The sequence below is a fragment of the Nicotiana attenuata genome, chromosome 8, assembly GCF_001879085.1.
Source record: "Nicotiana attenuata strain UT chromosome 8, NIATTr2, whole genome shotgun sequence".
NCBI classification, from domain to species: Eukaryota; Viridiplantae; Streptophyta; class Magnoliopsida; order Solanales; family Solanaceae; genus Nicotiana; species Nicotiana attenuata.
In genome coordinates this window covers 7636297-7662432 of record NC_031996.1, presented here as the reverse complement: position 1 = coordinate 7662432, position 26136 = coordinate 7636297, and the positions used below count along the sequence as shown (strand labels likewise).

The following is a 26136-nucleotide window of genomic DNA, read 5'->3' as shown; positions in this document are numbered from 1 at the left end:
ATATGCACACAAGGTGCAGGGAGTATTGTGAGTACTTCCAACCCAGAAAGTAATAAATATAAATAAAGTCTGAGGATAAGAAATCCCAAATAAACACAAGGCAAAGCTATAAATACAGTAAAACAGCAAAGACAATTATAATAATACCACAACAGATAAAGAATAAATGACAATTAAAATATGCAATGCAACACATAAACCGGTACTCTCCAGTACCCCCAATAGTCACCAAACATGACCGGAATACGTGGTCTACAACAATAGTGTCGCCCACCGGGGTAGATACATGAACAGGTAAGGCAAGACACCCTCGGGATGTACCCAAATGATGAGCGAAATATGAAGACACATATAAATAGTTAGAACCGGGATCAAATAATACTGAGGCGTCTCTGTGACAGACTGAAATAATACCTGTAATGACTGCGTCTGAAGCAATGGCATCTGTCCTGCCCGGCATAGCGTAGAAACGAGCCTGGCCACCGCCTGATCGATCTCCACCTCTGCGACGACCCCTGGCTGCCTGATCTCTACCCTTAGCTGACTGGGCGGGTGATGAAGCAACTGGAGCAGAAGTCGAGGGCTGACCCCTCTGCTAATGATGTCTGCCACGAAGGCGAGGGCACTGCCTCCTCATGTGACCAAACTCTCTGCACTCATAACAGCTGCCCGATACTGGAGATGGGGTCTGACAGGAACCCCTCGCACCGGAGTGACTAGCAGATGCACTCGGCGCGGAAGAGCCCTGAACTGATGCGGCATGAGATGAACTCTGAGCTGGGAGGGCGCTGAGTGAAGTCTGACCCTGCTGGGGCCCATGATGACCACGGCCTGAAAATCCCCCATGATACTTTGGACGAGCTGACTGAGCAGGCCTGAAAGAGCGACCTCTACCCTACTGGAACTGACCCCTCGAAGGAGCACCACTGTAACTACCCGATCCACGAGGCCTCTTAGCCTCCCTCTCCTCTCGCTCTCTACGACGAACTGACTCGATCTCACGAGCGATATCCACTACCTCCTCAAAAGTAGCACCCAGTACTCTCTCTCTAGTCATCAGAATACGGAGATGGTAGTTAAGACCATCCACAAATCTCCTGATCCTCTCACGGTCTGATGGAACCATCCAAGTAGCATGACGAGCCAACTGGAAAACCTCATCTCGTACTGAGTCACTGTCATGTCTCCCAGTGTCAACCACTCAAACTGCCTACGCAACTCTTCCCTACGGGACTGAGGTATATACTTCTCCAGAAAAAGAGCTGAGAACTGCTGCCAAGTCAGAGGTGCTGCACCGGCAGGCCTACGCCTCTCAAAGTCCTCCCACCAAGTAAGAGCAGCCCCCATGAACTGAAATGTAGTAAATGCCACACCACTCGACTCGAGGATCCCTGCAGTACGGAGCATACGCTGACACCTGTCAAGAAAACTCTGGGCATCCTCGCCCTCAGCACCACCAAATGTCGGAGGCTGGAGTCTACCAAACCTCTCGAGACGACGCTGCTCATCGTCTGGCATCACTGGAACCACAAAACCCTGAGCTGGAGCAACCTGCTGAGCTGGAGGTGCCTCCGGTGTCTGTAGCCCCTGCACTCCCTGCGCAGGTGTGCGGACATCGGGGGTCTGATTGCCTCCCCAGGTTTGTGAAGTAGTTGCTGCTGCTGTGGTGGCTGAAACTGCCTGAGCCAAGCCAGTACAGACCGTCAAGATCTTTGCCAAGGTCTCCTGAAGACCCAGAATCACAATAGACACAGCTGGTGCCTGAGCAGGTGCTGCTGGAGTCTCCACGGCTGGAGCCTGATTTTTCGAGAAGTGGGCCCGGGTCTCGGGTTTTGCTAGTTTTGAGATTTTTGCTATTTTCGATTGTTTTCGATTGGGTATTGTTCCCTTAGCATATTATGATGTATTCGCTCTGATTTTGGTTAGATTCGACGCGCGTGGAGGCCGATTTGAGGGGCAAAGGCATCGCGAGCTAGAGATTTCACCGGTTCGAGGTGAGTAATAGATGTAAATGCTGTTCTGAGGGTTTGAAACCCCGTGTTTGCACATCGTAGTGCTATATTGAGGTGACTTGCACGCCGGGTACCGGAGCGTACCGTCATATGCATTGCATTGCACTCATGCATTTGTTCCTATTTGTATTATCTGTCATGACATTTCAGTACTCTCATTTCATTGGCTTCCATGCTATTTCTGCATTACTTACCTGATACCCTGGTGTTATTTGTTAATGGAGTGCTGTGCCCGAGGGGCTGACTTTTGTGCTGACTTGCACTATCTGTTTCGCATTCATTTGCTTAACTGTTGGAAAAAGATATTTTCAAAAGAGGTTTTAAACTGAGCTAAGATGGTTTCTATAGATTTCACGGTTTCACTATTTTCTCAAAGGGTTACACTGTTCTATATAGCATGATGGCTTGCTTACGTGGTTTCTTGCTGCTTAGTTATTATTTACCTTTATTACTCACTGAGTTGGAGTACTCACTTTACTCCCTGCACCTCGCGTACAGATGCAGGTATTGGTTTACCCGGTAGCGGGTTTGAGCTGGTTGAGGATTTTGCTATTGTAGCTGAGCAAGGTGACCGCCAGCGTCGCGGCACCGGATTTCTTCTTGTGATTCTAAATTTTAAATCCATGTATTATAGGCCTTGTAGTTGAACTAAAAATCCTTCTAGATGCTCGTGGCTTGTGACACCCCGGTCGGGCTGTGTCAGGACGGTTCCCTATTTTTATCACTTTTCTTCCGCACATATGATAGTTTTATTAATGTTTTAGAGTTATTCATGCTAAGTAAGTATTAAAGAGGTATTGATGTTCTGTTGGCTGGCCTTGTCTTCACGAGAGGCGCCATCACGACCGGGTTTGGGAATTGGGTCGTGACAATAGGCATGCTTTGTAGTAATCATGCTGAGGCGAATTGAAAGATAGTTCATTGACATTTTGTTCTTATAGGCAGGTTCTCTAACAATGCATAGCAGTAAGAAACAATTGCGTCATTCACGTTTGCTAATAGGCAGTGTACACGTGTATGCTTATCCTAATGACATGATTTCTATAGCGTACATATAGATCGAATGGCACATATAGCAAGTGAATCAATAAGTCCTATAGGCATATTATCTACTCCTTTCATGCAAACATTAAGAATCTACCCATTCCCCATTTTTACTAACACCCGGTTGTTCATTACAAAGATATTACCGGCCCAATAGTAATGTAATTACAAGTATTGTACAAATAATGGCAGTAGGCTCATAGCAGGCCCAAAAGGAAACACCCAGCATTGCCTGGCCTTCAGCAACTCTCATGCAGCATGCCCAGGAATCATATTCATCAGCACAACCCAGAATCCATAGAAGAACTTAGGCTAGATCACACAACCATAGATTGACCAACCAATTTACATATTCAGTAGACCATAGGCAGAAAGAGTGGAGTGTCAGGGATAGTGCAGGTTTTAATATCAGGGGGAATGATCAAGGACCCAAACCCTAGTGTGTTAGAGTTCACAAGGGCCTCAAATGTACCCCGAGCAGTGCTCACACTAGAGAGGTCAGTAGCAGGACCCTTGATAGCCTTGGCTTTCAGCCGGCTAAGAATAAGGAGTTCAGAATAACATAAGTGACAATGAGGGAGAATGGACAATAGCGGAGGGATAGAAGTGGGGGAACACACTTATAACCTAAAGTAGACATAGCTATAGAGAGCAACTAATCAAACACGCCAGCAAGTTTAGCAAAATTTCAACACATAGCAAAGTACCACATAGACAGCCATATATTGGAAGAATTTGGGGAAAGAAACATGTTTGCATAGGTTATCAGACATGACACTAAACCAATTGAGGCTTAGGAGGTTCAAATTAGTCTAAACATGAATCCTAGGGTCATGCTAATCAGTACTTAGACATGATGGGGGACACATTCTGTGATAAACATTGGAAGAAACAGGGTATCAAATGAACAAATGACAGACTGGCAAATATATTAGCATAGAAAAAGCAAGATCATAGTCGATAGAAAATAGTCTTAATACAAATTGCAACACATTATACATGCAGGACAAACATTGCAAGGACTCAGAACAGTGTAAGATAGCAAACTCATACCAAATATCACATATGGGTATTCTGGGATTGTCATAATAGACTAAACAACTAGAGAAGATCTAAATCATGTCACAAAATGGTTCAAGCAAGGCATGGAAAAACAGGTTGAGGTAACTGTTAAGATCTCAATCAGTCACTAATGGGGTATGGGGATCAGTGAGCACGCTGAGTGCCAAAATAGCAAGTGAACATGTCATAATTAACACAGACATTCTAGCATTCACTATAGAGGTTAAAGACAAAATAAATAAGCATGAATTAGGGAAACATCTAGACCCCTGCACTCAGATTACCCAAGTTAGGCTTAGGCAAACACTGAACTAGTAGCATTAGGAGGAGAGTCAGATGCTAACGGACTTAGAACAAAGTAGAATTAACAAAATCGTGCACAAAAGTAACCTAGAGAACATATTAAGCCAAGAATTTCAGAGGTGAGAACATATGCAAATCAAAAACAAATAGGGACGAAACTGCAAGAGTCAAGTAGCTTACCAGTTAGACGGACAACAAACAAAAGCAAAAGCTCCACAAGAACCCAGAAACCTCGATGCGTCAAAGTTCCCAAGGGCTTCAAAGAACCCCGGGCAATGCTTGCACCCAGAAGAGTTCGAACAGTAGATTCTCTGTGGCCTTTGGTTTTAGCCGGCCACCACAAAACAAAGAGCAAGATAATAAAGGATTTCACAAAGCAAAGCCTCAAGTTTTTAGTGAGATTATCGATTAAGGTCCGTCCAAAATGGGGAAGGGGAATGAGTTTATATAGCAGTAAAATCGGATGCACAAATAAGGAAAATAATTGATTAAACACAGGTAAGGAAAGAAATCAAGTAAACATAGACGAAGAGAAGGGGGAAATCTCGCATGCAAGTCAGTAAAACAATAGAAAAGGAAAAGTATCAAACTCCAAACCCCAGTTAGGGTTTTAAACTCAAAATCGGACAACTGGTATGAAACATCCAGTTCATCTCGCGTATATGGACGAAATATCACTCAAATCTTCAATATTGAGTCGATTCTCGTCCGATATAGAGGCGGTATTTGCCAAAATTAGGCAAATACCTAAGTAATACCAAAATCGTGTAGCCAGTACCAAAGGAACCCAAATGTGGTAAGCAAATAATGGTAAAATTCCATTATCAACGGGATTATGAGAGGGGATCTGGGGGTGAGACAGCTAGGGTTTGTAGAAGATGAGAGCGTGTGAGGGCGGCGGAGCAGAGACAATATGTCTCTAGGGTTAGGGGTTGGGTTATAAGAAGAAACAAGGGAAATATTATGAGTCGTTTATCACTTTTGATCAACGGTTGGGATTTGAGAGGAGTTGGGTCGGTTTTTTGGACTGGGTTGGGAATTAGGGTCGTTTGGATTGGGCTTAGGGGGGTTGGGCCAGAGATTTGCGTAGTTTGGGTCCGAAAATAGGCAAAATTTGGGCTGTTATTTAAATACCGTAAAATTCATCAAAAGTGATTTATAATAATACATAATAAATAAAATAAAATATTATTTACGCACTGAAATGTAACTTTGTATTATAAAAATAAATATGCTATTTTGGCACAAAATAATATAAAATAGAGGGCAATTGTGTGAATATAGGCCATTATTGCAAAATTAGACAAAATGGCTTAAAATGCTAGTGTAATTACATGTAATGAAATAAAATGTTTGAAACATATATTATAGGTGCAAAATAAGTATTTTATGTATCCAAGTCATCACAAGATAATTTAAAGGATAATAACTAGATAGTAAAGTTCAAGAAAATTAATTTAAAGCTCTAAAAATTATGGAAAATGCTTACATATATTTTGTAAATTAAATAATGATGCAAATATACTATTTTGATAGTATATATATACAATTTAAAAATATGAGGGAAAAATTGGATATCAACATTATGACGTTCCGAGAGATTTTATTGACGTACTTCTCATGCATTTTATTCATTCATACATGTACATTGACCCATGACCATATGACGTTATATACGCGTATATAGGTATACATATGTATATCGGATATGAGAAAAGGTTACGACGTTATATACGCACCACCAGCTGATCAGTTGGTATACATTAATGATTTTGCCCACAGTGGCCGAGATGATATGATGGGAGAGGTTTGATGATGTTATGAACGCATATACCTATGCATGGTATGACATTTATACGCATATACATGACAATATAATATTAAATGATTCACAAAGCTATTCAGACATACATGTTGAGTATTTTACTTCATGTTTCTCTCGTGTCTATCATTTACTGATTTTCATTCTTTACATACTCGGTACATTATTTGTACTGACATCCCTTTTGCGTGGGGACGATGCGTTTCATGCCCGTAGGTCCCGATAGACAGGTCAAGAGTCCTCCAAGTAGGCTATCAGCTCAGTGGAAGGTGTTGGTGCGCTCCATTTGCTCCGAGTTGCTTATTTGGTCAGTATGATTTAGACGTGTATTGATTAGTATGGCGGGGCCCTGTCCCGACCTTTATGGTACGATCTATTCTTGGAGGCTTGTAGACATATGTCATGTATATGAAAGATAGTATGGCCTTGTCGGCCTATGTTTAGTGTACGGGTGATCATTTTAGCCTTATAGGCCCGTATGTCACATGTATAAGTTTTTATATCAGGTTGGGTCGTCCTATATTGAGTATTCCTTTATGTTTATTCTGGTTAGCCCATGACGGCACGTTTGGCCCGTTTGCCAATGATAGTACGATAAGAAAGATATGTAACGTTGGTACTCAGTTGAGTAAGGCACCAGGTGCCCGTCGCGGCCTATCGGTTTGGGTCGTGACACAGAACTCTAATTTTCAAATACCATTTTCACTTTTTTTTTTTGGAATCTTACAATTTCTTATGAGCTCGTTTGGATGGACTTGTTTTAAGTGGCTTTTAAGCCAAACTAGCTTTTAAGCCATAAGTTAGAAATTCTAACTTTTGGCTTTTGGCTTGTTTTTGTTATTTTAGCTTAAAAACAAGCGCTTAAAAGCACTTTTTTACTTTATCCAAACACTACAAAATAGTTTAAAAGCGATTTTGGCTTAAAAGCACTTAAAACAAGCCAATCCAAACAGGCTCTATGTCCAAACGCCCACTAAATCTATCTTTGGTCCATAGGAATCAAGTAGCATTATTTTAAACATGAAATACACTTAGATCCTCAACTTCCTATAAAATAATAATTTCTCACCCATCTTCTTCCCACAATAGGCATTACTCCCCCTAAAAGTTCCCATCTATTCATCACTTTTTCTCACTCAAAAACTCTACTTAATCTTGCACTTAATCCGATCTCTGTCTCCTCCAATCCAACACTCAAATCCTCCATTTTCAAATCCCTAACTTCTCTCTTCCAATTAAGGATTATATATTTGCAATTTTTCACAGTTACTCCGATCTCTATATTATCAGTATACAATTATGGCTTCCGCCGGAAATCCAAACCAGCCCGGCGGAGTACCGTTTGATATGCATAAATTCTTCAATCCTTCAACTCCTCCACCGCCAACTTCAACAAACCCTAATCCCCAAAATCCCATTAACCCCACTTTGATTTCTTCCCCATTTCCACTTCCTTCAGCTTCTTATCCTCCGCCCACCGCCGGCGGAGGCGGTGGTGGTAGCGGAGGACTGTACTATCCAACTCATACAACAACCCCGTTTCACCATATCCCTCAATTCAATCCCCATATCCCTACACAATACGCACCTCAACAACAAGATGGCCATTTGCATCCCCAAAGATCCATGTCTTTCCCTACACCCCCACTTCAACCACCTACTCCTACTAGTCCTCACCAATTTTTGAACCCTAACCCTAACCCTAATCATGGGGCGAGACTTATGGCTTTGTTAAGTGCACCACCTTCTTCAACTCTAGAAGTTTCTTCTCAGCAACCCTCCACTTTGCAAATTATTCCTCCTTTACAGCCTACAACTTCTGGGTCTGAGCTTTCTGATTTTTCTGCTTCACCAAATGTTGGGCCTGGTCCGGTCCGGATGCAGAGTACTAAGTTGCCTAAAGGGAGGCATTTGAATGGGGAGAATGTTGTTTATGATATAGATGCTAGGTTGCCTGGTGAAGTGCAGCCTCAGCTGGAGGTTACTCCAATTACTAAGTATGGCTCGGATCCGGGCCTTGTTTTGGGCCGGCAAATTGCAGTTAACAAAAGCTATATATGTTATGGACTCAAATTGGGAGCTATTCGAGTGCTTAATATTAACACTGCCTTGAGATCATTGCTTAAAGGTCTTGCACAGGTTAGCCTTATAAAAAAAGCTAACATTTTTTTAATGATTCTGTTAATCTGTTGGATCTATTTCATTGTTTTACCTAGCTAAATTGTATGTGCATTTCACATCTTTTTGTTATGTGGAAGTTGTAGGAATATTATAAATACTTGTGCTATTTGGTATGGATAAAATGCTAGTGATGGTAAAAGATTGTAAATATCTTACTGCATTCTTGTCAGGAAATACTTACCATGCACTAAACTGTGTTACCATGATTAGGCCATACATTGAGAGAGAGAGTGTGTGTGTATAGATGATGGAGGCCGCCTTGCACGCATCTCGACTATTCCACCGTGTATTTTCTATCTCCAACCAGCATAGGTACTGCCACCGAGGCTTTAGTAGATGGAAGATTTCACTTAGTGTTTCTTGCCTCCGGTGTGATTTGAACCTGAGACCTCATAGTTTTTTCCCACTTCATTTACCACTAAACCACACCATTGGGTGGAGGTAAGACTATATATTAATTAACCATTTTTTGTTAAGTCATATTGATTAACCATTATTAAGTAATAAACTTTATATAAAAGACACACATTTCATGCACTTACTTTGGTGCATATACCAGGTGCACGCCAGTAATTTTAGCAATTCTGATGTACTTTTTTTTGTGTGTGGATGAAGTACTCAATTGTTGTACTTGTAACATTGTTTTGACGAATTGAGTATTTCTGGATTGGGGGGGGGGGGGGAGTATAAATCATTAAGTTTTGTGGTTTTACCCAAAATAGAGGGGGTCTATGAGAAGCTCTAATTTTTTTTAGTTGTATTCTTATATTGAAGTCATGATATTCACGTTTCCACTAATACCTAGCTGTGTGTGAGATTGAACGTGCATGATTGTTTCGTTGGACATTGGAAAATATAGCTTTTAATACGCATGGCGTTTGATTTCAAACTTTGTTGCATTTTCTGCTGTCGCATATAAGGCAGCAGTCTGCACGTGTGATTGCTGCTCTAGAAATGGCTCTGAAATGAACTTCATTGTTCTTTCATGTAAAGACAATCTTCCTCATGTTGTTAAAAAAAAGGACAACGTCGTCATGTTTGGAGCTGCTATCACTTTTTGGCCTTGGCTTCCTTGGTTTTGCTATTTTCAATTGTTGAACCATGTACGACTTTACTGATTGATTAATGTATAAATCCATTACAGATTAGGTTTATTAGTTAAAATAAATTCAATAAGAATAAACTGTATTTATAAGAACTATAGTAATTGGAAGTTTATAATATGTTTTAACCATCCCTGTGGAATAAGGCATGATTGTATTGATAGAGTTGTGAATTTTCTTACAGAGGGTCACAGACATGGCTTTCTTTGCTGAAGATGTTCACCTTTTGGCTAGGTAGGGCTATTCTCTTTTATTCATATCAGGTATTCTGTAAGTGCTTTATCTATCTAATTTGCTTATGTTTCAGTGCAAGTGTTGATGGGCGTGTTTACATATGGAAAATTACTGAAGGACCAGATGAGGAAGATAAGCCCCAAATTACAGGGAAGATTGTCATTGCTATTCAAATTGTTGGTGAAGGGGAATCTGTTCATCCTCGAGTTTGTTGGCATTGTCACAAACAAGTACCATAAATCCTTCTCTTCTCATCATAGTTATTCTACTATGTTTCTTCTTATCAATGTCACAAGCACAGTTATTCTACTAAATTTCTTCTTAACTATTATTATGCCCTCTTCAACAGGAAATTCTTGTGGTTGGAATCGGAAAACATGTTCTAAAAATTGATACCACAAAATTTGGAAAAGCTGGAGTTTTTTCAGCGGATGAACCTCTAAGGTGTCCTGTTGACAGGTTGGTTGATGGGGTACAACTTGTTGGTACTCATGATGGAGAAGTAACTGATTTGTCAATGTGCCAGTGGATGACCACTCGATTGGTATCTGCTTCTGTGGATGGCACGGTTCGTGGGAGTTTTGCTTTTAGTTTATTATGTTTGTTGCCTTTGCTCTATGTGGCAGCCATATCATTCAATGCATTTGAATTTGTAAAACGATACTTCAGCAACAAGTCCTACCAAAACTTTTTATCCACTGATTTATATGCTACAGTTCATTGTTTTTCATGAAATGGTGCCCCATGCATTTTTAAACAACCAACTCGCAATTGACATACGAGAATTTGGGAATGTGTAAAATATAGAGCTCGCAATGAAAACGTTATTTTAAAAAACAATATCCACTTTGTAAGATTCAAATATTCTCTTGAACCGACAGCAACATATATTCCAGAATGTCTGTGGTCCTTTGGTAGTTATGAGGAAGGTGGGCTATGTCATACTGTAACTGATGCTCTCTTCTTTAATACTTGCATAGTTCTTTAGGTTTTATGCATTCTTCACAGTGAATTTTTGGTAGTGTGTGAAGTTCTGAAAACAAAACAAAAAGAAAAAAAACGATGATGTGATGTTCCCTTCCTTATTACTGACTGATAGATGTGGTCTGTGTCCTGTGAAATGAAAAAATGGTGATCTGATGTTGAACTAAGGAATTATCTTCTGCATTTGTAACTAAGCTTGGTTGCTCGTCGACTGATGCATGTGGTTTGTATCTTGTTTTACAGGTTAAGATTTGGGAAGACCGGAAGCCACTACCAATTGCAGTTCTCAGGCCTCATGATGGTAATCCTGTTAATTCAGCTACCTTCCTGACTGCTCCACACCGCCCAGACCACATCATACTCATCACTGGGGTATGTGCTAATAAAGTTTGTAGCAAACATCTTTTGATAGAATCAGCTGTCTGCTGTGGGTAATAAGTTATGTTTTTCTCTAAAGTGATCATACTTTAGGAGACTAGCAGCTATTCACTCAGAAAGTTGATCTCAATTTTGCTCGAAACGAATTGTATTTTAGGAGAATAGTTGCTACGCAATAAGAAGTTGATCTTGATTTTATTTTATTTTCTCCATAAGTTTGTATCTTGGTTGCTTCTTGCGTTTAGTTCTACTCATATAACCAGTCAAAGGTATACAGGGTCCACTTAATCGAGAAATGAAGATATGGGTATCAGCAAGTGAAGAAGGCTGGTTGCTTCCTAGTGATGCTGATTCATGGCACTGTACACAAACGTTAGAGTTGAAGAGTTCTGAAGCTCGTGCTGAAGAGGCATTTTTTAACCAAGTTGTACCCTTGTCTCAAGCAGGTCTGCTCTTACTAGCAAATGCAAAAAAGAATGCAATATATGCTGTTCATCTAGAGTATGACCTGAACCCAATGGCAACCCATATGGATTACATAGCTGAATTTACAGTTACAATGCCAATTTTGAGTTTCACTGGGACAAGTGATTTACTGCCTCATGGTGAACAGATTGTTCAAGTGTATTGTGTGCAGACACAGGCTATTCAGCAGTATGCTTTGGACTTATCCCAATGCTTGCCACCTCCCATGGAGAATGTGGTGGGCTTCGAAAGGACGGAATCTAGTGTTTCATGTGACGCTGCTCGTATTGAAGGATATGCTCCTGTTGATCCCCCTGGCAGTAAACAAATGGAGTTTCCTTTAACTAGTTCTGCACCCAAATCTTCAGTGAATGAGAGTGTCACCAAGATTGTAGCTACAACAAGACCTCCTATGACTGAAGCACGCACTGCCTTGGCCACCTCTATGGAATTTGCTTCTTCCACCGTGGAATCTAAATCAGCTAGTTTGCCCAGTATAACTACTGATACTGATATTGCCCCCTTTGCATCACCACCGCCTTTGAGTCCTGAGTTGGCTAGAAAACTTTCTGGTTTCAGAAGCACATCAAACAGCTCTGAGCATGCTCCCTCTATCAATGACCATGTTGGGGATCCTAAAGTGGGTGAATATTCAGTTGATAGGCAAATGGATGCCATTCATCCAAACTTGTCTGGTCTTACTTCGTCGGATGGTGACCCAAGGAATAATGATGATGAAGTGTCACGTGATGATGGTTCTTCAGGTGTTGGTAATCCAATTAAGTTTAAGCACCCGACTCATCTGGTGACTCCTTCAGAGATATTGATGGCTAACTCATCCTCTGAGGTAAACCATGTTAATGAGCAGAAAAGTGAGGGAGAATCGAGTATCCAGGATGTTGTAATCAACAAGGAAGCCCGCAATGTGGAGGTGGAAGTTAAAGTTGGTGAAACAAGATTCAATCAAAAAACTGATATTGGCTCTCAAGAAGAACTTCATACTTTTGTGTCGGAAAACAAAGAGAAAGCCTTTTGCTCTCAGGCATCTGATCTTGGAATAGAAATGGCTCGAGAATGTCATGCCTTATCGCCTGAAACTTATATTGTCGAGGAATCTAGGCAGTTTGATGGGGCTTGTGGAACTGAGCGGCTGACCCAACCGTCAACTGCCCCAGAAGAAGATCATGACTCGGCCAAGGAGATCTCTGGAAGTGATTTAGACTCAAACGTGCAAGTTTCTGTGCATCAACTTTCAGCTCCTAGCACCAAAGGAAAAAAGCAAAAGGCGAAGAACACTCAAGGATTTAGACCATCTTCACCCTCGCCTAGTGCTTTCAACTCATCTGAATCCATCGAGGGTGGTGTCAGCTCAAGTAACACCTCTATGGAAGCTGCATTCTCACAAATTTTGTCCATGCATGAGATGCTAAATCAGGTGCCTGCTTTTACTCTTAAGAGCCTGTGTGCATAAATGGTTTTAATATTCTTTGGATTTTTTATTTTAAGATGTTTTTAGTCATTCTTGTTAGTATTTCAAATTACAGGTTTTTGTTATATTACAACAACAACAACATACCCAGTAATATCCCACACTATGGGGTCTGGGGAGGATAGTGTGTACGCAGACCTTACCCCTACCTTGTGAGGATAGAGAGACTGTTTCGAATAGACACTCGGGTTTTTGTTATTATTGTAATCATATATTTAGATGGTTGCCTTATATATATATTTATCTTTTTTACTTGCACTGTTAATTTGCTTTAGTAATAATGATGATATGAGTTGAGCTAGATTAAAGGAATGAGGATTCATATCGCCGAACCCAACTTGTTTGGGACTGAGGCGTAGTTGTTGTATTTAGATGGTTTCCATTACTTTGAAATTTTCCTATTATATCTCACTACAAATGGTGATCCATATAACCTTGACCTGCCGCTTTCGACTGCCCTTTTTCTGCACTGAATTGAGAAATTTTCTTGCTGTTAATTGGCCACTTGGTCCTTGCTCTAACCAGGTCCCCTCCTGAAATTTGCCTCCATTTGGTTAGTGGTAAGACCACAACGCGTGATGTGTGGGTTAGGTGCACGTCACGAGTTTGAACCTGCCGTATACAAAAGCTTGGTATTTAAGTGGAGAAGGATAGAGGGGCGGGCCCATTATCCATTGAATTTCGAACCATGTGCCATCGGTCCCGAGGGATTTCTCGGTTACAAAAAAAAGTCCCTCCTGACATTTATTGGACTATTTTCAATTAAGTTCCGTCTTCTTGGTCTCTTTCATGTCTAATCGTTTGTGAAACTACTTTCAGAGAACTCTGTGGTTCGAACTCTCAAACTCCTATGGAAGCAGATTTTCTTATACATATATTTGTTATATGGAATCTTGTTTATTTCCCAAATCGATTTTAGGTCTTGCATTGATACATTAAAGCATGGTGGAAATTTGGCCCTTCCTGCGGTTATATCGTCTTAGTTACAATATCATTTTCATTTAGCTTATATGCTATTCTTACTTGTTCCGTTTTCTCTCAATGTCGTGCCTTCTAGCTTCTTAATATGCAAAAAGAAACACAAAAGCAGATGGGTATGATGGTCGCTGTTCCTGTTACCAAAGAAGGAAGAAGACTCGAGGCTGCCTTGGGACGGAGCATGGAGAAGGCTGTCAAGGCCAATTCCGATGTCTTATGGGCTCGTTTCCAAGAAGAGAGTGCAAAACAAGAGAACTCACTTCGTGATCGTACTCAACAAATAACCAATATGATATCTAACTGCTTTAACAAGGACATGCCGGGGCTAATTGAGAAAATAATGAAGAAAGAACTGGCAGCTGTTGGACAAGCCGTCACACGCAGTATTGCCCCTACAGTTGAGAAAGCTGTATCAACTGCTATTTCAGAAGCCTTCCAGGTTAATTTAATGAAAATACGACCTCTCTTTTAATTTGAATTTGTTCGTCAATAAAGGGATGTGTATGGTGCAGAAAGGAGTTAGTGACAAGGCAGTGAACCAACTGGAGAGAACAGTTAGCTCCAAACTCGAAGCTTCTGTTGCTAGGCAAATCCAAGCGCAATTCCAAACCTCTGGCAAGCAAGCTCTTCAGGTAAGCATTAGCATGCGATTCTTTATTTAGTTAATGCCACTCATTGTGGGTACAAAGACATTTTCTCTGCTTTGTCATGTTCACTTATGTGTTATTGCTCGCCTGCAATGATAGATTGCTAGATATCCTTCTACAAGCGTAGTAGCTCTTAGAATTAACTTTCTGAATCTTACTATTTTAAAAAAAGAATTAACTTTCTGAATATCTCAACGTGCTTCCTTCCTGCTGTCTTCATTGTGTTCCTTTTGTTGGATGCTTCAGTTTCCAAATTAATGTTGGATGTTACGTACCCAATGACATTCTAACTGTCATGCAGGAAACTTTGAAATCTACATTGGAAGCTTCGGTGATCCCTGCCTTTGAGATGTCATGCAAAGCAATGTTTGAGCAAGTAGATTTGACGTTTCAGAAAGGATTTGCTGAGCACACTGCTGCTGCTCTACAACAATTTGAGTCCATGCATTCACCATTAGCACTTGCTTTAAGGGTATGGCTTCTCTTCTTTTTTCTTGCTAATTTCAGGTTCGGCCATTCTCTTTCCTTTTTCAATATATTTAACTTACACCAATTACATACTGCTCTGGAATGGAAAGTTGTTGGTGGTCAATATGATATACTCCACCACCTATATTTTGAAGTTTCTTTCTACCGTGATTTTCAATTATATTGTTGTATTATTATCAATCTACTGTTTTTATTCATTCCTATCAGACCATCCTTTACTCCCTATGTCCCAATTACATGTCCCACTTTCCTTTTTAATTTGTCCCAAAAAGAATGACACCTTTATATATTTGGAAACAATTTGACTTTAAACTTTCCATTGTACCTCTATTGAGATGTTTTATAGCCACACAAATATGTGGCTTGATTTGGACCACAAGTTTTAAAAGTCTTTCTTTCTTTTTTAAACTTTGTGCCTAGTCAAACACCGCCACGTAAATTGAGATAGAGGGAGTATTAGCGTTCTAATGAAAGAAGTCAAAATGGTATCTACCCGAAGTTTGGGGTACACTTGTTTAGCGGTTTATCTCCTGTTGTGTTCTCAAAGCATGTTAACTAAACCCATGTTCTTCGTGATAACTATTTTCTCTTGGAATATGACATGTTATGATATAAGTTGATATTCATATTCTTTTCAATAAGTAGATTGATATTCATGCTTCCACATCACTAGTTAAATAGAGAGCAAACGCCAATGTTTATCCTTGTAATTAACTGTTGAATTGCAGAGCAGAGGTGAATATTTGTATTTTCTACATAAGGGGCTGGAATTGTTTGCGTATGCTCTACCGAATACCTGAACTTAGCATCACAATGAACTTTCCCCACTGTCGCATAGGGCTTACTCTTTTGTGTGTGTGTGTGTGTGTGTGTCTGGGTTTTGGGGGGGGGGGGGGGAGGGATAGTCAACTGACTTTTTCTTATAGAGACTTTGACACGTGTTGGGTTGGAAATTGTGTTGTTGCTTTCAAGGTTATGGGTGATGCATATTGATCTCATGTGTCTGAGAGTTTTAGTAGTGTGCAGCCACCAAGAATAGTGAGTGACAATTCATTAGTATAGGTGTCATGAGAGAGTGCGTGTAGTATTCTTCTTTGGTTTTTACTTCCAGTTTAGGTTTAAAAGCTGTTGTTACTCGAAGAAAGAGATTTTACTTTTGTTATGTCTTTGGAGGTTTAGTGATAACTCTTAACATTTCTCTGGTGATATAACTAAATGGATAATTCTTTTGTGTATATGAAAAGCTTCCCTTCTTCCCTCTAGGTTTGTGTGTAAGTTGTTGCAATGAGTGTCAGAGGTTAACTTTTTCTTGGATATACCTGTTTTCATCGATAACGGCTGGGTTTATACTCTCTTTCAAATTGCATACTTATTAGAGTTTTTTAGTCTTTAAAAAGAACTGACTATAGTTAATTTTCAGGATGCCATTAATTCCGCATCATCGATGACTCAAACATTGAGTGGAGAGTTAGCTGATGGTCAAAAGAAGTTGCTTACTCTTGCAGTTTCTGGAGCTAATTCCAATTCACCAAATCCACTGATTAGCCACATGAGTAATGGACCATTACTGCATGAGAAGGTTCTTTCTATTCCCTTAAATTACTACTTCTTACTAGAGAAAAGAATAAGCTACTTGTCAATAAAATTATTTACCTTATCAACAACAAAAAAAGAAAAAGAATAAGCTACTTATATGCTGCTATTAGACTTTCGTTCTTTCTTATCATTTTGACTCAAAACTTTTACCTTCTATAATAGCTTGAGGCTCCTGTTGATCCAACCAAAGAGCTATCTAGATTGTTAGCGGAACGCAAGTACGAGGAAGCATTCACAGCAGCGTTGCAAAGAAGTGATGTGTCTATTGTAGCATGGTTATGTTCTCAGGTATACTCTTCGCTTTTACTTGTTTATGGATAAGGTTAATATCAGGTAGTTTAGGACTGCTGCATGGGACATTATTCCTTGCACATGGAAAATGTCTCACCTCTTATCTTTTGAGGTAGAAGGATGCACTTCCTTGAAGCGCAAATGATCCAAATGATAGAGTTGGAAAATGCAAATTAACTAGTAACAGACATCCAATTAAGTTCTTATGTTCAAATGGAGCATTTCAACTTTCAGTTGCAGTTATGTTCAACTGTTCTCGAGGCACTTTTTGTCGGTTGATACATCTTAATGGTGTCCCTGTGCCTTTTACCAGGTTGATTTACCAGGTATTTTGTCGATGAATCCTCTCCCTTTGAGTCAAGGAGTACTTATTTCGCTTCTTCAGCAGTTGGCCTGCGATGTTAGCAAGGAAACAGCCCGAAAACTGTCCTGGATGAGGGATGTGCTAACCGCCATAAATCCAACTGATCCAATGATTGCAGTGCACGTGCGGCCTATCTTTGAGCAAGTATATCAGATACTAATCCATCATCGGAATCTTCCTACCACAACCCCTGCTGAACTTTCAAGCATTCGGCTGATTATGCATGTCATCAACTCGATGCTGATGACCTGTAGTAAATGATTTCAAGAATCACGCGATTATATATGGAGAATATTCAAGTTTGTACAAATCCTAGGAATATTCATGGAGAGGCAAAAAGTACTGTAGAGTTGAAGCCCTCACCTGCCTTTTCATACCAACTTCTTGTTTTGTTTTTTATTTCTTTGAGGTAAAAATCTGTAGTCTGGTCGGTTGGATTTTTGGGTTGTGACGTAGTATTCTTTTTGGGGTGGAAGTATTTTGTATACGAATTTTTGTACTTTGTACACTGTTGTCTTTACTGCAATTTCAGGAAAAATTAGGATTAACTCTCTCTCTGGTGTTCCCGTCCTTTTTTTTGGGTCATATATGGGGAGGAAAGTCTGTCTTTGTAGGAAAATTTACATGTCAAAAGGGATATCCTCTTAGTTGCAGAAGCATACCAGAGCACATTAGGTATACTATTAGATTACTTATTAAGTGATAATAGGTAAATTTCTTATTAATTAGTAATATGATAAAAATAATATATAATCTGTGGCATTTGATTCCATTCTTGCTAACAACTGTTTCTATGGATTCTCGAACAGCGGATACGCAAACGACACCAATAGATAAATGTAGTTAAAATAGCATGGGCTAGCCAATTTTCGGACCGGTAATTAAAAAATAGCCGGCGTTTGCAAAGTTATTGAAAAATAGTCACTATTTTGCTGCAACACGAAAAGTTCAGCATAATATACAAAGATTGGTGCACATGTGTATAATCTTCCAGCATATTATGCTGGAACTCCAACACACGGAAAGTTTCAGCACAATATACTGGAAATTAGAGCACCTGTGTATGAACTTCTAGCATATTATGCTTGACCAGTATATTATGCTGGAAGTCTACTATATTATACTGTAACTCCAGTATATTATGCTGTAATATTTTCCGGATTTTGAACAGTGTTTTCGTTCAGATTTACCTTTACATGAAAAGTGCTAAATTTCAATTACTTTTGAAATTGGGGCTATTTTTTAATGGCGAAATACATAAACGGCCCCTTTAAGTTGTCCCCAACGATCATTTGAACACCTTCATTTTCCAATTGACCAACTAGACACTTTTACTTGCCAGAAGTGTATCTTTTTAACACCTTCATTCAACAGATCACATGCGTGAAATGCAATCGCTGGTTACGTGGCAAATGAACCAATAAGAAATTAGCATGTGTAACTTAGAATTAAAAATTACAATCAATAATTAAAAGAAAGAAATTCATTAAGTTAAATGATAAAAATAAAGAGCAAAACCCAAAACCACCTTCCATCCAAATAAACCCATCGTCTCTCCAAACGAAGACCTCCCCCTTTCCCGTCCCATTTTTCATTTTCCAAACCACCGCCCTTCCCCATTCCTTCTCCACCAATTTCTTTGACACACCTCCCCTTATTACTTTAGTCATTTTTTCCAGAACTTAAATATTAAAACTATTCCACAAAACTCATACTTATAAATATATAAAAAATAAAGAGAATAATCAAGTGAAGAACCCTCCAAGGGTCATTGATGGACCTAGACGGAAAAGCTCATCTCCGGCGACCTTCCTCTGTTTTTCTCATTTTGCCACGTCTGAGAGAACTCTTGAACTTATCAATTTATTTAAATGTTTGGGGGAGTTTAAGTGAAGATGTCACCGATTGGACTCTATCGTTGCCACCTTCGCCGGGCAAATTTGAAAGAATCGACTTCATTGAAATCTTTAGTCTTTCTCTCTTTATCATCTTCTTGATGCTGAATTTGGTTTATATCACTGTTTCTATTTTGTTATTTTTTGTGTAAATTTCTCCTTAAATTGTTTTCTAGTCAATTCAAGCAATTGGTTATTGTTTTTGTATTTCTGTTGGAAGTAAGGTGTTGTTATCAGCAGTGGTTGAAGGGGTTGTTGGTGGAGATAAGGATGATGGGGTGATGGAAATGACGGTAATAAGGTGATGATAGGCTATAATTGCATATTTTAGTCGCTTATTACACTCGAATTTACTGCACTTTAATTGAGTTTGCGCTTTAATCGCTAGTGTTTTGCACTAATTGTGTGTTTTATGCCTTCTAGGTGTGATTCCGAGCTATATAGATGTTATGGAATGAATTTAAGTGATTTGAAGCTTTGAAGTCTGAGTAAAAGCTCAAGGAATTAAGCCGGGATCGTGTTCGGGGGTCAAATTTGATAATTAAGTACGAACGAAGACTTGAGGAGGCATATTGCGCACTGTCTAGTAAAATAGACATAACTTTTTGCCCAGAACTCCATTTGGGCTCCACAATATATGGATGGAAATCTAATTCAAAGGGCTACAACTTTCATGTTTTATGTTTTTCCAAATTCCAAACGGAACAGGGTGAAAAACGCGGTCGAAACCGCGACCGCGGAACTGACCGCGGCAGAAATCAGAGAGCTTGTCTGGCCGCGGTCCTACCGCGTTTTGACCGCGGCTGCGCCCCTCCAGGCGTCAAAAAGAAGTCCTATTTCGCCCGGGACAAGTTTATTTCGGCCCTACACTATTCCAACTTGTATAAAAGGGGTCCTAAACCTATTTTGAAGAGGAGGGGACATATTTTGGACATAGATTCGACCTAAGGAGGCAAGAACACATTGGGAGCAAGGCGGAGAATTCTTCTACGAGATTTTTCCTTCCTATTCCTATTTTTCATTGTTGGTCATGACTTTTAGTATTGTAGTTTCACATACTATTATGAATAGCTAATTTGTTATCTACAGTTTTGATAGAACCTTTTGTAGGATAAATTTTTGTTATGTTTTTATATAATTGAGCCATAACTTTTCTCTATTTGTTCAACTACGTTATTATTGTGGTTGGTTGAAGAGCTCTCAATTAGCTGTGCCTATTTAGTATGCATAACTCGGGAGAGAGTGTACATATTTAGGTAATTGTTGAACAACACCACTCCCAAAGTATAAGAGGGATCAATAACCGAGGGTTTAAAGGCGAGATTAGCGATAACGAAGCCTTGGGTGCGATCTGAAGTGAGCTGTATTAAAAGCCAGCTAGCGTAGCTCGGGAGAGTGCGTCTAGTAAATTGTCGTAATTACTCGGGAGAGTTTTGCGGTAATAAGAGTGCTCATGATCGGTAGAGAATACTTAGGCGAAATTATAGAAGACATATCGGGAAGGATTCCGACAATAGGGGAAATCATAACTCTAGACCTCCTTAATCTTTTCTCTAACCCTCAGTATCGTTAGTTGTTAATTTACTATTTTAATTTGTTAGTTAAGTAGTTAAACACAAGAATCTTAATATCTATAAGTTAGGAATTGTTCAAGCTTGTCTTCTTGGTGATAGTGAACAACTGTAGCTAAACCTTAGTTCTCTGTGGGATTCGACTCCGGACTTGTAAAACCGGATTATATTTGCAGCGACCGCTTAGTCCTTTTTATAAGGCATAGTTGGGCGTGATCAAATTTTGGCGCCGTTGCCGGGGAACTAACGGTGTAGTTGTAGGTGTACATATTGCTAGGTTTCAAGTTTGAACTTTTATTTTATTATTTGATTTTTTTATTTTTTTTTATTATTTTAGTTTTATTTGTTTATTTGAGAAACATGACATCATGGAATTATGAGAAATTTGTTGTTGGTAATTCTACTTTTGATCCTCCTTATGCATATTGTGAAGTAAACCACCCAGGGCAAAATTATCAAAATATTCCTGAGAGCGAGTTTTGTGCACCAACTCAATCTTATTTGTGGAATGCGTGTGATATGTGTGGTGGTCAAGATGGTCACTTTCACGGTTGTGCTTATATTTCTTACCTTCCCCCAACCCCTTACTTTGATGGTTCTTCTATTTCTGGTGAAGTTAATAGGAACAAAGAACCTAGGGAAGCTGACCTAAAGAAGCTCGAAGATATGTTAAAGTGCATTTTGGAACAACAGAGTAAATTACTACTGCGGATAGAAAGGCAGGAGGAAACTATTCACAACTTGAAAGTTCACATGAGTCAACTGGTTGAAGTTTTTAATGCTCAACAAGCCAATATTGTGAATAATATCCAAGATGAGCGTGAATTAGATACAGAAATTGATGAGCTAGAGGAGGAGGCTAGAGTAAAACACCAACAACCAATCACACTAGATTTTGAGGATGTCGATGTTGTAGAAGAGATACTAGAGTCAACCAAGGATATTGAGGATACATATTTAGTTGACTCTATTGTCATTAGTGTTGAGAATGTAGATAGTCCCAATGTTCATGTAGTTGAACGCATTGGTCCTTACTCCAAGCATTTTTCTACATTGTGTTTAGATGATGATATGGAAATAGAGTCGTCCGAGCCATTTGAGGAGTCAAGGAATGAGGAACAAAGTGCTTATATTCTGGAATTCTTCTTGCTAGAAAATCGGGATTACACACCTCATCTAAAGGCCAAGAAGTGCAGAATACTACATTATTTTATTGGGCCAGCCAGATTCGTTCCACCACCCCAGGAGCATGATCATAGAGCAGAATCAAAACTTGGGGTCCGATTCATAAGTACAAAGTGGAGGCAGAAAGTGATTCACGTCGTGCCGCGACGTTAAATCAAGCGCTTGTTGGGAGGCAACCCAGCTTTATTGCTTTCTTTTATTTATTTTATTTTATTTTTATTTTTTTAATTGTACTATTTTTGTAGTGTCAATTTTTTTATTTTCTAGGAGCATGGAAAGCAAAGGTATTGGAAGAATGCAACAGCAAACCAAATGGTTGGGACTAAGTGTGAGGTACCCGCATGAAGGACCAAGATGGGGAGAAGTCTGAGTACCCCAGGAGCTGTAGTGCTTCGGCCTTTGGCCTACCAGGGAGTCTCTTTTACCCTTTTTATTAGTTATGGTGTGCATTGGGGACAATGCAAAATTTTAAGTGTGGGGTGAGGAGATCGTCTGGGTGACTTTCTATGCTATTTTAGTTGTGCTAGTTTAATAATTTTTTTTATAAAATGATTGGACTTTTCCCGACGATGGATCTATTAGACAATTTTCTTGAGGGATTTAAGTCTAAAAAAAAAAAATTTCTTTTGTTAGGTAGTGTAATAATTCCCCCTTGGTTTTTCTTTGTACCACGGTTCTTTTCCAAGGGTTTTATTTGAACCGGGTGTAGTTAGTTTTTTTTTAGGAATAAGAGCCATTGTGTTGTGCTTTGAATTGAAGCAATATCTCTTGACTTGGTTATGCCTTGAGAACAGTGAGTACTTTGGTTGTGACGCTTAGGCTCAGTTTTTGACTCTTGAAGAAGTACCTTAAATTGTATGATTTTAAATTTGCTTAACTGCTTTGACTAGAGTGTCTATGAATCCAATCCTGAGTGAGTTATGTGCCATGTGTGTGTAAGGTTTTGCATTATTCAGTGCATTGCATTTGATGCCTAGAACTTGCCCCGTGTGTTTGCAAAGCGAAATAGTAGTTTTGTTCAGTCTTGGAAGTGATATAGGCAATTCTTGTTGAGCCATATATACATATTTTACCCACCTAATTATTATGTATCGTAGTTAACCCTTTTGAGCCTGTAATCCTGTTTCTTGGCAACCACATTACAAGCCTTACCCATTTGTTTGAATTAACCATCTATTTGAACCTTTTCACCTCTCATGAGCACTTGAATGTTATGAACTTTGTAAAAGTTAAAGTATGGGGTGGTTGGTTTGGCTTTTGAGTGGAACTAATTGAATAAGGAGAAATGTGCACTATTTTGAAAAAAAGGAAGAGCCACTTGAATTGAAAAAAATAAATATAGTTGGATTGTTGTGAAGAAAAAAAATTCCTTGATAAGTGGTGGCTCTTGACGTAAGTGTGCTTAAAGAAGAATGGGGTAATTTACATTGATGTGAAGGTGGAGTTTGGTTTGACATAAGTATGGGGTTTGAATGTTAAAGTATATGTATTAAAGTGCTTAGGGAGGTGTAGTCACTCTTATATCTAAATGTATCCTACCCGTCCCGTAGCCTACATTACAACCAAATAAAGTCCTAATTGATCCAAGATTGAATGAGCTCGATTAGTGGAGTAGTACACTACAGGCAAGCTTATGGTGCATATTTTGTGGCATATGAATGTTATTTCTGAGAGTGAGTAAATTCTTTCTATCTTGAGTTCCTAAGTGTTCGTAAATTTTATTGTGTGAAACTACTCACTTTTGTTGTGTGAGGGCACTTGATTCATGAAGGAAAGGTAATGTCAGTGACCTCTATGTTAGAGTAAGTAGGTGAGTTGTGAATAATGCGTGGTACTTGTGAGTCAAATCTTGAGGTGCAGATGTTACGCTTTTGTGCTTAGTCTATTTTAAATACTCTTGGTGTGATGAGTTAGGAGAATTGTTTAAAAAGGTCGTGTCTATAAAAAGAAAAGTGTAGTTTGATTGCTCGAGGACGAGCAATGGTTTAAGTGTGGGGTGTTGATGATAGGCTATAATTGCATATTTTTGTCGCTTATTACACTCGAATTTACTGCACTTTAATTGAGTTTGCGCTTTAATCGCTAGTGTTTTGCACTAATTGTGTGTTTTATGCCTTGTAGGTGTGATTCCGAGCTATATAGATATTATGGAATGAATTTAAGTGATTTGAAGCTTTGAAGTCTGAGTAAAAGCTCAAGGAATTAAGCCGGGATAGTGTTCGGGGGTCAAATTTGATAATTAAGTACGAACGAAGACTTGAGGAGGCATATTGCGCACTGTCTAGTAAAATAGACATAACGTTTTGCCCAGAACTCCATTTGGGCTCCACAATATATGGATGAAAAGCTAATTCAAAGGGCTACAACTTTTATGTTTTACGTTTTTCCAAATTCTAAACGGAACAGGGTGAAAAATGCGGTCGAAATCGCGACCGCGGAACTGACCGCAGCAGAAATCAGAGAGCTTGTCTGGCCGCGGTCCTACCGCGTTTTGACCGCGGCCGCGCCCCTCCAGGCGTCAAAAAGAAGTCCTATTTCGCCCGGGACAAGTTTATTTCGGCCCTACACTATTCCAACTTGTGTAAAAGGGGTCCTAAACCTATTTTGAAGAGGAGAGGACATATTTTGGACATAGATTCGACCTATGGAGGCAAGAACACATTGGGAGCAAGCCGGAGAATTCTTCTACGAGTTTTTTCCTTCCTCTTCCTATTTTTCATTGTTGGTTATGACTTTTAGTATTGTAGTTTCACATACTATTATGAATAGCTAATTGGTTATCTAGAGTTTTGATAGAACCTTTTGTAGGATAAATTTTTGTTATGTTTTTATATAATTGAGCCATAGCTTTTCTCTATTTGTTCAACTACGTTATTATTGTGGTTAAGAGCTCTCAATTAACTGTGCCTATTTAGTATGCATAACTCGGGAGAGAGTGCATATTTAGGTAATTGTTGAACAACACCACTCCCAAAGTATAAGCGGGATCAATAAGCGAGGGTTTAAAGGCGGGATTAGGGATAACGAAGCCTTGGGTGCGATCTGAAGTGAGCTGTATTAAAAGCCAGCTAGCATAGCTCGGGAGAGTGCGTCTAGTAAATTGTCGTAATTACTCGGGAGAGATTTACGGTAATAAGAGTGCTCATGATCGGTAGAGAATACTTAGGCGAAATTATAGAAGACATATCGGGAAGGATTCCGACAATAGGGGAAATCATAACTCTAGACCTCCTTAATCTTTTCTCTAACCCTCAGTATCGTTAGTTGTTAATTTACTATTTTAATTTGTTAGTTAAGTAGTTAAACACAAGAATCTTAATATCTATAAGTTAGGAATTGTTCAAGCTTGTCTTCTTGGTGATAGTGAACAGCTGTAGCTGAACCTTAGTTCTCTGTGGGATTCGACTCCGAACTTGTAAACCGGATTATATTTGCAGCGACCGCTTAGTCGTTTTTATAAGACATAGTTGAGCGTGATCATAAGGCTATTGGTGTTTATGTGGTGACAACTTAGCAGTGAGAAGAATTATAGAAAAGGGGTATTTTATATAAAGCGTGGTATAGTTTTTTAGGTATCTGATTAAGGCTACCATGGATGGTGGTCATTAATGGAAGTGAAGAGACCAAGATGTAGGCTATGAAGTTGGAGAGAGACTAAGAGAAAAATTAGTCTTTTTCGGTTAAAGAAAAAGAAAATTAGGTTGAAAAAATAACTTCACGCGCTCAAAATCTTTCTATCGGACACGCATATGCCACACCAGCTACAAAGGTTCATAAGATACACTTATGGCAAGTAAAAGTATTTAGTTGGCCAATTGGAAAGTGAAGGTGTTCAGATGATCCACAAAGGTTCATAAGATACACTCATGGCAAGTAAAAGTGTTTAGTTGGCCAATTGGAAAGTGAAGGTGTTCAGATGATCGTTGGGAACAACTTAAAGAGACCGTTTATTTATTTCGCCTTTTTTAATTATCACATGTAAATCTAGTTATTTTTGAATTTCACCCTAAAATCTAGTTACTTTGTATGTTTGCTCACCGCAA

General features: G+C 39.3%; 1 protein-coding gene across 1 annotated transcript; it reads left to right on the top strand.

Annotated features, from left to right (window-relative positions):
• LOC109230835 (enhancer of mRNA-decapping protein 4-like) lies at positions 7321 to 17995 on the top strand. Its single transcript, XM_019396287.1, has 12 exons — positions 7321 to 8382; positions 9712 to 9761; positions 9835 to 9991; positions 10111 to 10329; positions 10989 to 11117; positions 11401 to 13023; positions 14135 to 14494; positions 14568 to 14687; positions 15004 to 15174; positions 16612 to 16770; positions 16950 to 17075; positions 17392 to 17995. The coding sequence occupies exons 1-12, from the start codon at positions 7543 to 7545 to the stop codon at positions 17701 to 17703; spliced, it is 4266 nt and encodes a 1421-aa protein (XP_019251832.1). The 5' UTR covers positions 7321 to 7542; the 3' UTR covers positions 17704 to 17995.

Bases quoted from the DNA above. Each gene is read 5' to 3' on its own strand.
- LOC109230835 (XM_019396287.1), top strand. From the start codon at position 7,543: ATGGCTTCCGCCGGAAATCCAAACCAGCCCGGCGGAGTACCGTTTGAT. The intron at 14,495-14,567 runs GTTAATTTAATG...TGTATGGTGCAG, and splicing joins CTATTTCAGAAGCCTTCCAG to AAAGGAGTTAGTGACAAGGC. The intron at 17,076-17,391 runs GTATACTCTTCG...GCCTTTTACCAG, and splicing joins TAGCATGGTTATGTTCTCAG to GTTGATTTACCAGGTATTTT.